This window comes from Megalobrama amblycephala, linkage group LG7, assembly GCF_018812025.1.
Source record: "Megalobrama amblycephala isolate DHTTF-2021 linkage group LG7, ASM1881202v1, whole genome shotgun sequence".
Lineage (NCBI taxonomy): Eukaryota > Metazoa > Chordata > Actinopteri > Cypriniformes > Xenocyprididae > Megalobrama > Megalobrama amblycephala.
The window spans coordinates 15,149,983-15,162,296 of NC_063050.1; the positions used below are offsets into that span (position 1 = coordinate 15,149,983).

At 36.8% G+C, this 12,314-nt stretch overlaps 1 protein-coding gene across 1 annotated transcript in view; it reads left to right on the forward strand.

Annotated features, from left to right (window-relative positions):
* Positions 1–12,314, forward strand: part of usp34 (ubiquitin specific peptidase 34) — a 57,922-nt gene that overhangs the window by 29,455 nt on the left and 16,153 nt on the right. Inside the window, exons 27-51 of the mRNA XM_048196067.1 lie at positions 1–6; positions 84–293; positions 374–499; positions 1,591–1,713; positions 1,823–1,906; positions 2,135–2,221; positions 3,446–3,646; positions 3,735–3,817; positions 4,049–4,089; positions 4,382–4,506; positions 5,306–5,458; positions 6,773–6,933; positions 7,183–7,487; positions 7,774–7,937; positions 8,168–8,233; positions 8,317–8,463; positions 8,882–8,938; positions 9,062–9,139; positions 10,304–10,398; positions 10,484–10,656; positions 10,739–10,889; positions 11,040–11,118; positions 11,241–11,294; positions 11,807–11,902; positions 12,003–12,067. The exon at positions 1–6 is cut by the window's left edge and continues 95 nt beyond it. Coding sequence (XP_048052024.1) covers positions 1–6; positions 84–293; positions 374–499; positions 1,591–1,713; positions 1,823–1,906; positions 2,135–2,221; positions 3,446–3,646; positions 3,735–3,817; positions 4,049–4,089; positions 4,382–4,506; positions 5,306–5,458; positions 6,773–6,933; positions 7,183–7,487; positions 7,774–7,937; positions 8,168–8,233; positions 8,317–8,463; positions 8,882–8,938; positions 9,062–9,139; positions 10,304–10,398; positions 10,484–10,656; positions 10,739–10,889; positions 11,040–11,118; positions 11,241–11,294; positions 11,807–11,902; positions 12,003–12,067 — 2,930 coding nt within the window. The remainder of the gene's footprint in view (positions 7–83; positions 294–373; positions 500–1,590; positions 1,714–1,822; positions 1,907–2,134; positions 2,222–3,445; positions 3,647–3,734; positions 3,818–4,048; positions 4,090–4,381; positions 4,507–5,305; positions 5,459–6,772; positions 6,934–7,182; positions 7,488–7,773; positions 7,938–8,167; positions 8,234–8,316; positions 8,464–8,881; positions 8,939–9,061; positions 9,140–10,303; positions 10,399–10,483; positions 10,657–10,738; positions 10,890–11,039; positions 11,119–11,240; positions 11,295–11,806; positions 11,903–12,002; positions 12,068–12,314) is intronic.

Consider the following 12,314-nt stretch of genomic DNA (forward strand, 5'->3'; position numbering starts at 1 on the left):
ATGCAGGTAATGATGACAAATCCACATACGACCACACACCCACTAGAACATAAAACACTAAGAGACTTTCTGTGTGCTGTCAGATGGTGTTCGTGTCTCTGGGCGCTCCACGAAGGGAGAGGAAGGGCGAGGGTGTTCAGCTGCCGGCGTCGTGTCTGCCGCCCCCTCAGAAGGAACACATTCCCATGCTGCTGCTGCTGCAGGAGCCCCACCTCACCACCCTCTTCGACCTGCTGGAGATGCTGGCCTGCTTCAAACCGCCCAGCCCCGACAGACCCCAGCACAGCACTGAGGTAACGTCCAGCTCCACATGTGTGACCCGGTCCAGCCTGAGTTAAACCAGCATCCAATCCCAGTGTGTTTCCTCCTGCAGAGCGTTCGCTGTGAGGAGCTGCACCTCCATGCGGAGAATCTCTCCCGCCGTGTGTGGGAGCTGCTCATGCTGCTGCCCACGTGTCCCAGCATGCTCCAGGCCTTCCAGAACATCTCCGATGACACGGTCAGTCACATGACTCATGTTGATTTATTTAAGGCGAGACTGGGGTATAAAAAAGTAACTAATTGATATCATCATACTTCCCCAGTTGATTGATAATATTATGAATTGCAAACTTTTTTTTGTATGAAAAGTTTCCTGAAATGTTTATATATGCAAATCAAATCAAATTGCATATGTTTTCAGAAGAGAAATCTGAACAAAGGATAAAGCAAGGTTCGGTTTGCTTGTTTCATTTTGTTTTTTTTATATAGAGTTTTCTGTTTTTATTGCATAAATCAAAAAATACTGTCATCAGCCAGAACTAAAAAAACATTATCACCATGTTTTTAAGATTAAAATGTTGTATAAAATCAGGCAAATGAAGATGAAGAATGTAAATAGGACTAAAACTATAAAGTGTGGTGTTTGTTAGTGCTACAGAAGTAGAGATTTCTTGCTCAGTGAAGGAGAAAAAACTCATTTTGAGAAAACGGCCTTTAAAAAATATGTATTTTACTGCACTTTATCTATTAGCATCTGTAGATTTCAGTTACGCTTTCGTGACGTGTCACGTGATGCCAAAGTATTGTAACCTTATCAAAGAACCTAATAAAATATAAAAATAGATATTCCCAAATATTTAATATAGGCTATAGGGAATTGCACACAACATACATGGATTTTTTTTTTTTTTTTTTTTTTTTTATGATAGTTTTTATGGTTTTAGTCCTATTTATATTCTTCATCTTCATTTGCTTGATTTTATACATTTTAATCCTTAAAACATGGTGAAAATGTTTTTTTTTTCTGGCTGTTTACAGTATTTTTTGATTTATGCGATAAAAACAGAAAACTTTAAACTCTACTATGTCAACAAAATGAAACAAGCAAACTGAACCTTGCACCAACTACACTTAAAAGTGTAAAAGAGTCTGAAGATGTAAAAGATGTCTTGAGCACATTATGAAAAGCCAAACAGCCCAAAATCCCAAAACTGACCAGTGCATTAAATAAAAAAATAAAAAAATTTTTTTGCTTGTAGTGTCTTTCCTGAAGAGATTTCTAGTGTTTGTTTGCCTCAACATGTTTATTTGTGTTCATTGTGACTTTAGGGATCTGACGGTTTGTGCTGGAAGGATCTGTTGAGGATCAAGAGCCCCCATAAGCTGCTTTACGCTTTAGAAATCATAGAAGCCCTCGGCAAACCCAACCGCAGGATTCACCGCGAGTCTACGGTACACATGCAGGATCACACTAACACGATCTCTTTCATACACGCAGCCCTGCCGGCCTGTAAATGAAATGTTCTCATGTACTTTCTCTTGAAACTTGTGTGTATTTCAGGGCAGTTACAGTGATCTGTATCCAGACTCTGACGACTCCAGTGAGGAACAGATTGAGAACAGCAAGAACACCTGGAGCTGCAAGGTACAAATGCCTCTTCTCACACTTCCACTAAAAATGATCTGTTGTTACTGTTCCTTGACTTATGAACTAGAAAATTGTACTCAGTTGAACTCCAGGTTTTAGTAAATGATTATGCTTTTGTAATTGTACAGCTGTATGTTCCAGTCCTTGTGCTCTTAATTGACTGTATGGTGTGTGTTTGAGCTGGACGGATGTCTCTGACACATTCCTCCCGTGTGTCTCTTGTAGTTTGTGTCGTCTGGAGGTCTTCAGCTTCTGCTGGACATTTTTAACTCTGCAATTTTAGAGCCGAAAGAACAAGAATCCTGGACGGTGGTGAGTGTCAAGAACTTGTCTGTGTCAAAAGGAAGGAATAAAAAAAAATTAAACCTGAATGTTTTTTTTTTTTTTAAAGAATCATTAAGTTTTTTGGCATTATGATATGATTTCTAATGAAAATTCTCAAAATGTTATACTGTAATGCAAAACAAATATATTGTGATATGATTTAATTTTGTAATCGTACAGTTTAAAGGTGCTAAAGAGGATCTTTTCGTTGACTGAGAAACCAAAGACTGTTAGTGAGTTTTTGAAATGAGCGCATGCATAAGAACAGCCCCCCTCCTTCACAGCTAATTTCGAGGGAACGCCTCCCAAAACGCGTGCACGAGTATTGGAACACGAGTGTTTACCACCGGCATTCGCTGTGTCGTGTTAGTGGATTCATTATGTCGGACTCACCACAGGTAACTCATAATCTGCAGTTGTTACTCCTGTCTCCTGACAAAAACATTGCATGCGGCGCCTGTAGAGTGTGGAAAGTTACTGGAGCGCGCAGCCGCACGTCTCTCACAAGGAATGTCACGGCAGTGATTGACAAGCCAGAGGGCCAATTGGCTGATGTTTTTAAGGCCCTACCTCGTGCACAGATGATGTATATTAATATTATTCCTTTCAGTGCACCTAATAAATAGTCTTTTATCAGTTAGTAAAGACAGTTTCAAGTAATATTGCAAAAATGTATAAAACAAAACATCCTCTTTAGCACCTTTAAATATAAATAATGCTTGAATTTGTTGTACTGAATGTCTGCTTATTTTAATTAAAACACATCAAATCATATATTCAGGATGGTTTTGAATAAATTAGAATAATGATTGACAAATAAATAACAAAATAAATGTATTTTTGCGTTACAAAAAGGGTTGTTTGCAGAGAAGTACATAATTGTCATAAAATAAAAAAATATTTGCTCATATCATAAATATTCAAAAATATTATTTTTTTTTTCTTCTGAACATGAGATTATTTGTAACTGTATTTATATTTGCATAAAAAAGAGGGTTTTTTTGCGTAAATGTGCATTGTCTTAAAGTTAATGCATAAAATATTACTGGTCATATAACATTTGCTTGTATCGAAAAGGCTTATTTTTTTTTTCATTTTTAATGACATTGATGTGAAAATAGGCCAGGACATTTTCTTTGTGAGATTTACCCAGTTCTGCCATTGACTGTACAGCAATGAATATCATGTTTCTTCTCTTCCCTCTCTCTGTAGTGGTTGTTGGACTGTCTCGCGTGTCTGCTGAAACTCATTTGTCAGTTTGCGGTGGATCCGGCCGATCTGGACCTGGCTTATCATGATGTTTTTGCCTGGTCTGGTCTCACGGACACTCAGAGAAAGAGGGCGTGGCCAGGGAAGTCCCGCAAAACCACCGGAGATCATGGGAAGGGCCTGCATATACCTCGTCTTACAGAGGTGTGAAACTACTTCTAAATTCACTTTTCTCAGTGTATGTGTGTATTTTTGCTGTCACTAATTTTGAGATATTGTGCTTCTCTGTCAGGTTTTTCTAAGTCTTGTTCAAGGCACCAACCTCATCCAGCGGCTCATCAACGTGGCATACACATACGACAATCTGGCGCACAGGTGAAAAATTCTCTCACACGAGTCTCCGTTTATTATTGATTGAGTTTAAGATCGGAATTTTGCTAGGCTAACAAAGTGATACTCTAATAAGCTTAAAAATACACAGTGCACACAAACTGTGTAAAATAATACATTTTTAATTACACTGAACTTTTTATTAGTATAAAAAAAGAATTATTTATATATTTTTCCTGCCTGTTTTTCACCTTCTGTCTTCTGTTTATCCTGCAGGGTTCTGAAGGCCCAATCAGATCACAGATCCAGACACGAGGGTAAGCACATCATTGGTTATACAGTCAAACCAAAATTGAACATTTGAAGAGTTTATTTGCAAAAACAGTTAACTCCATTTTTATTAATTCTTACAAATCATGTTTTTCTATTGTGCATTCCAAGTAATATCAATCAAACTGCAGTTGGGTTGTTAACTATAGTGTCCTGCACCCACTAGTAAAAATATATCAAAAATGTCTGAATAATTTTTGGTTTGTCTGTATATATCTTTGAAGGTTTTTCAGGTTGTTCTCTGGTCATTATACTCATTGCTGGTGATGTGTTTTTCAGTGACTCATTACTCCATGTGGCTGTTGGTGAGCTGGGCTCACTGCTGTTCTCTGGTGAAGTCCAGCCTGGCTGACAGCGAACATCTCCACGACTGGCTGAAGAAGCTCACGCTGCTCATACCTGAGGTAAACCAACAAATGTCATAATGACTTTAATCATCTCTGGTGTAATTACTATTGTAATTAAGGCCATTTAGGTGGGGAACAATTATATTGACCAATCAAATCATAGCTATTCAACCCAGGCAATAAAATCAAGTTCCACCCTACATCTCACAAAATAATTTGTGGAATCAGCATATTTTATTTTATTTTATTTTATTTTATTTTATTTTATTTTTTTATTATTTTATTTTATTTTATTTTATTTTATTTTATTTTATTTTATTTTATTTTATTTTATTTTATTTTATTTTATTTTATTTTATTTTATTTTATTTTATTTTATTTTATTTTATTTTATTTTATTTGTAATATTTATACATTTGGCATTTGCATTCATTTCATCCCTGGGAATTGAACACATGACAATGGATGAACAATGGACGGCCGGATAGTGCACACAAGACACACACATACATTTTTACCATCAGGAGAAAATTCACCAAAGTGTTCATCTTGTCAGAATCCACTGTCCATTAAACATATTTTGCTAGACTGGAATGCTTCTACCCCTTTGAGGAACTTGTTTTATCTGTTGATACTTTTGAAAAGGTTTTTAACCAAGTAAATCCAAATTTAGTCCTAAGGTTTTTTTTTTGATAGACTAAAGCAACTTACATTGATATTCAAGGTAAACATGTTTTCTGAGTTCATGCATCCCCTGGGAGTCGAACCCATGACCTTGGTGTTGCGATCGCCATGCTCTACTGTTTGAGCTCCAGGAGTGCTGTTGTGCTAACAGATCTGTGCTCTGAATCTGCAGACGGCGGTGCGTCAGGAGGCATGCAGTGGACTGTATAAGCTGTCTCTGTCGGGTCTGGAGGGAGGAGAATCCATCAATAGATCCTTCCTGCTGCTCGCCGCGTCCACACTGCTCAAGTTCCTGCCAGACGCACAGGCGCTTAAACCCCTCAGAGTAAGTTCACACACAGACAATGTCTTAAAACTCTTTTATTTATATAATATGAATAAAATAAAATAAAATAAATAAAATTTATTTATATAATATTAGAGTTTATATAAATATATATATTTCAGATTTAGTTTAAAGGTCCCGTTCTTCGTGATCCCATGTTTCAAACTTTAGTTAGTGTGTAATGTTGTTGTTAGAGTATAAATAAAATCTGTAAAATTTTAAAGCTCAAAGTTCAATGCCAAGCGAGATATTTTATTTAACAGAAGTCGCCTACATCGAACGGCCAGTTTGGACTACATCCCTCTACTTCCTTCATTAATGACGTCACTAAAACAGTTTTTTGACTAACCTCCGCCCACAGGAATACACAAGAGTTGCGTTTGTAGAGTGTGTTTGTCGCCATGTCGTCGAAACGCTGTTATTTTCATCCCGCAGTCCAATCACCGGGTCTGATTCCGGCTCAAATTGATAGGGTAAAATTAAAGACATGTTTACAATAACACTGAGCGCGTGCATCTCCACGTTATGGTAAGAGGCGTGACTTTTCCGGGCAAGATGCGCTAAACTGCTGTCGAATCACAACACAGGAACCGCTGGCACAATCAGAACTCGTTACGTATTTCTGAAGGAGGGACTTCATAGAACAAGGAAGTCATCAGCCTGTTTTTATGACAGTGGAAACAGCGGTATACAGATAAGTAAATTATGTGAAAAATACTGTGTTTTTTTACACGCGAAACATGAACACATGTTATATTGCACACTATAAACACAATCAAAGCTTCAAAAAACCACAAAAAACGGGACCTTTAAGTTAGTAATTTCAGTACTTCATCTTAAACTTTTTTTGTTGCAAAACATTTTTGCTGCTAATTTTTTAGTTGAAGTTTTCTATGGACGCTTGTTTCCGCCATGGAATAAAAAATAAATAAGCTAATTTCAGCATTTTATCTTTTAATTTGGACTTTATAACCCGCAATTGCGAGTTTATGTCTCACAATTCTGAGAAAAAAGTTGGTTGCAAGAAAAAGTCAGAATTGTGAGATAAAAAGGCGCAAAAGTGACATAGCCAACTACTGGCCTGACATGCAGCGTTTTTAGTTGTTTTCGTGGATCTGTGTAAATCCATTTTGACTATGTTCGCGGAACTTTTCAAAAATGCAAAGGAGAAACTTTTTTCGACTTTTAGTACGTTGTTGTCATGTAAACGTACGCTAAGATTTAGTTAATGATAACAGGTGCTAACTCAGTGTTATTTACCCATTTCATTTTTGGGTGCTTTAATTGAGTGTATCTGTGTGTGTTTCGGTGCAGATGGAGGATTTTGAGGAGGAGGCCATGTTTCGCACCGGCTGTAAGGAATATTTCTGGCTGCTCTGTAAACTCATCGACAACATCCATGTGAAAGATGCCAGTCAGACCACCCTGCTGGACCTGGACGCCCTGGCCCGACACCTCGCAGACTGCATCCGCAGGTCAGACACATCACGCTTCTTTTGCTTCAATTACTGGATTAGTTTCAGTCTGAACACATAATTTACCCCTCCAGAGCACAGCCTGAAGCAAACCAATGTTATTAGTTAGTCTAGAGTGACATTTTAAAGGAAAATCATTGTTAGTATTATGCTAGGACGCCTTAAAATCAAACTGAATTAATAGTAATCAAGCAAACACTTTTCAAGGCCACTGTTTTGTACAGCATGTTGTTGTTTTTCCATTTGCAGTCGTGAGATTTTGGACCAGCAGGACGGGGCGATCGAGGACGACGGTCTGACGGGTCTCCTGCGTCTGGCCACCAGCGTCCTGAAGCACAAGCCTCCGTTTAAGTTCTCGCGGGAGGGTCAGGAGTTCCTCAGGGACACGTATGACCTGCTGTTTCTGCTGCCCAGCCTAAAGGACCGACAGCAGCCCAAATGCAAGAGTCCCGCGGCCCGTGCCGCCGCCTACGACCTGCTGGTGGAGGTGGTCAAGGGTTCGGTGGAGAACTACAGACTACTGCACAACTGGGTGATGTCGCAGCACATGCAGGGTGAGCCGGACACACATGAGTTCTTTTGTGGACAGCTTACCCTTATTTAGATTAAGACAACATTAGAGACAACTAATAAATCTTTTTATTAGCAAGCATGTCCTCATAAATTGGTTTTAAGAGATTTACTATGTTTTCTTCAGGTCTCATAAGCTCAAATAACATGCAGGAAGTTGACATGAAATACTTTAGTAAATTCACATTCTGACATTCATGTGACATTCATTTATGAATGATTTGAAAATGAATGAATATGTCATAATTCTGTGTTGTTTTGCTGTTTTAGCATCTCACGCACCTTATAAGTGGGATTACTGGCCCCATGATGATGTCAGAGCCGAGTGTCGTTTCGTGGGTTTGACTAACCTGGGCGCCACGTGTTACCTGGCCTCCACCATCCAACAGCTCTACATGATCCCAGAGGCCAGACAGGCCGTCTTCACTGCTAAAGTGAGTATAAACTGTGAAATGCATGCACACCTGCGACCTTGCATCAGTTGCAACCATAAACTGCCCATAATTATGCTAATGAACTATATTACTTAAATGAAGAATTGTTCATTTTTGATTATTAAACATTGGTGTTTTATCATATTGCAGTTGCTGCTGTGATATAAAAGAGCTTAAATGGTTTGAGATGTTTGTGCCTTGTAGTGATGCTTGTGTCTGTTTATTTACAGTATTCAGAGGATATTAAGCATAAGACCACATTGCTGGAGCTGCAGAAGATGTTCACTTATCTCATGGTACGTGACACTCTTGTTACATGCGTTAATCTGATCTCATGACCTGTAGATGTGATGTAATTTCACTGTTTCTGTGTGTGCAGGAGAGTGAGAGGAAAGCGTACAACCCTCGTCCCTTCTGTAAGACCTACACGATGGACAAACAGCCTCTGAACACAGGAGAGCAGAAGGACATGACTGAGTTCTTCACGGACCTCATCACCAAGATCGAGGAGATGTCTCAGGACCTGGTACGTTTGATTAAAGTCGGCATGAAATGGAAGTTGAGATAGTCTTTTTTTTCCAAATTGTGAATATATCTGAGTGAAACGGCCTCTCAGGCAAGAACAAAATGGCAGAGCTTGATTTTGTCCATGTGGAATTGATTGGATGGTTGTGGATTGCTATTGGTGGATCTCATGTGAGTGACAGGTTGCCCCGCCCTCATGCCGGTAGACGACATCAGAGAAGAGAAGAGGTCGCTTAAAGAGGGAGGGGAAGGGCACACAAATTTTAAAAATAATGATGCATGGAAAAAAACACTTATAATAAATACTGCAATATTCCATAAAAAATAAGAATTGATTTAATGCTGATTTTAAGAACAGTTTTGAGTGTGTTTAATGAATTAGTCACAGAGATCTGATGGCTGTGTGTTTGTTGTTTCAGAAAAACACTGTCAAAACACTGTTTGGAGGCGTCATCACTAACAATGTGGTTTCACTGGTAAGATTGAGCTGTTTGAACGTTTTTACTCTTATTATGCATGTGTCTTGTCTGAAAGAGAGAGATCATGTATGTGAGACTGAATATGCACATTTGGATTAATCTCTTGCTGTGTGTGTGTAGGACTGTGATCATGTGAGTCAGACGGCTGAGGAGTTTTACACAGTGAGATGTCAGGTGGCCGATATGAAGAACATCTATGTGAGTGTTTCTCATTTTCACACACACTCATCAGAAGAAAAATCAGTGCTCTGGGTGTAAATGTCATTAAAAGGAAACTTTAAAGCTTTAAAGGCTTTACTGTTCAGATTATAATAAATATTGGTTTTTCAATGACTTTCAATGTTTCCTCCGATTGTCAATATGTAATGGTTGCTTTGCAAAGTACCAATAATCATTTGTAGTTACTGACCTTAAAGCGCTACATAATTTCAACCCCACCACAGTCAGTTTGGTATTTATATACTTTATATTTGATCACTGAGACTCTTGTGGCATTGCTTAATTTTGTTGTCTTATAATTAATCACGCATTGAAATTAAACAAACACACAAAAAAAAAAATCGTAGCCCATCATATTTTCAGAAACATTCTTACATTTATCATTTTTCTGTATTGATTGTTACAGGGTTGAAGGTCAGTGCAAAAAAGGCTAATAATAACCTTAACTAGAAAATGTTGTTGAACCACACTACATTTACAATCAGTTTTCTTGTACTTTGTGCCAAGAACAATATTTTATGTATAAAAACTAATTGCTATGATTTTGTCCCCCATAACAGAGTTGAACTGTTGAGATTGATGAGGTCAAAATAAGTTTAACACATAATAAAAATCCTGAAAAAGACTATAAATGAAACATTTCTATTTGAAACAAGAAAATAATGTTTTCACTTCATGATAGAAAGATGAAACTATTATTTTTATAGCATAACTGGGTTGAACAATGCAAATAAATTCTGCATTTTCACAGAAAATTGCTATAACATTTTAGAAAATAAAATATTTCTTAATTATAAAATAAGCTAATTTTTTATTTTATTTATATAAATAAGGAAAAAAATATATGTGTGTGTGTGTATATATAATATATACTTTATACAGCTTTTATTTATTTTATTTTATTTTATTTTATTTTATTATTTATTTAAAATGTCTTAACCACTTACATCAGTCAAGTAATGTGACCAAGTTTATTATCCTGTTGGCTATTTCAGTAATAAGCCAAGGAGAGACACACATCACACAAATAAAGCCATTTCTGGTCTTTTATATTTCCCTGATTGTCAGTTACTGAAACGGCCACCGCTATCAAACATTATCAACCTCTAATCCTAATACGCACATCATCTGTCTCTGTTTCAGGAGTCTCTGGATGAGGTGACCATCAAGGACACTCTGGAGGGTGATAACATGTACACCTGCTCTCAGTGTGGGAAGAAAGTACGCGCTGAGAAACGGTACAGTTCCCTTCTTCCTGTGAGAGCTGAAGTCTTTCTGTTAAAACCCATGAATATTTCACGACTGTCTCTTTCTGTCTCTCAGGGCATGTTTTAAGAAGCTCCCGCGGATCTTGAGCTTTAACACAATGCGCTACACGTTCAACATGGTGACCATGATGAAGGAAAAAGTAAACACGCACTTTTCTTTCCCGCTGCGGCTCGACATGACGCCGTACACCGAGGACTTCCTCATGGCCAAGGGCGACAGGAAGGAAGGTTGTACGGTTGTTTTGCTGAAATACAATGATTTTATATTCTGTTTGTCTTCTCCGTCAACTAATCGTGATCTCGTTTGCAGGATTTCGTGATGACGGTGATGCAAAAGTGGCGGAGAGTTACGAGTACGACCTCATCGGTGTGACGGTGCACACGGGAACGGCAGACGGCGGACATTATTACAGCTTCATCAGGGACATTGTCAACCCACACGCTTACCGCAATAACAAATGGTGATTATTCACACTCATTTGTTTAAATGAAATTAACGTATTAGGCATTTACAGCTACTGAGTAATTGTAGCCCAAAATTTGTTGCTGGTAATTGACCTTCAGATGCATTTGATAACATTTTGAAATGATGATGCCATTTCCTGTTGCAGGTACCTGTTTAACGACGCAGAGGTGAAGCCGTTTGATTCGGCCCAGCTGGCCTCAGAGTGTTTTGGTGGAGAGATGACAGTATGTGTTTTGAAATTTTTCCTACTAGATCAAGTCATCCTTTGTGCTTTTGGGATAAATGAATATAAATTTAAAAATTGTGTTAATGTGGTTTTAATTCAGAAATACTCGTCTCATTTCAGACAAAAACATACGACTCTGTCACAGACAAGTTCATGGATTTCTCCTTTGAGAAGGTTGGTTTTATATTGATAACAGTAATAATAATGATACATTATTATTATTTTAGATATTATGATATTAAAGTAATAAATAATACATCTATAGTTTTATTTATAATATTTTTACATTATTTTTATATGAATCAAAATTAAAATAATAATAAATTATTTTATATATTAATTAGTACTTATAATACATTATATTATTATTTTATATATTAATAATATATTGTTGTTATTGTTGTTATTATTAAGTTTTTATTTTATTGTGATTTAATTTAAAATGTATTTTTATTATAGCTATTATTGTAATTAATACATTATTTACTTATTGTTTTATAAAATAATACATTCTTTTTATATTAATTATAATTATTAAAGTAATAATTATCGATTGTTGTTGTTGTAATAAATTATTATTATAATAATTACTAATATAATATTAGAATTATTTAAATAAGTCTCCCCCATAATTTATTCTTGTAAAATGCTTTAGAAACAGTAATGTGTGCTTGTCTGTCTGTCAGACCCACAGTGCCTACATGCTGTTCTATAAGCGAGTGGAGGTGGAGGAGGAGAATGGGAAGGACTTTAACTTTGACATTTCTCCTGATCTTCTGGAGGTACAGATTTCCCTGTATATCAACCTCAGTCTTCACTGCACACATCCGTCAGGCTGGGCATTCATCTGACGCTTCTTCTCTCTCTCTGTCTCTCTCATAGTGGATCTGGCATGACAACATGCAGTTTCTCCAGGACAAGAACATCTTTGAACACACATACTTTGGGTGAGAGAACAGTAGAGCAGTTTCACAAAACCTCTCCTCTCCTCTTAATGTATATGATCTATAATATATTTCTAAATTTTTTTGTTCTCTTTTTAATTTAATATTTTTTCTGTCTATCTACTTTTCTGTTCTCTTTCTTTAATTTTCTTACACTTTATTTTTTTATATATTTATTCATTTAATATATATTTAATGTTTATATCATTAATATATTGTATTAATATTATTAATACTTAATATTAATTGT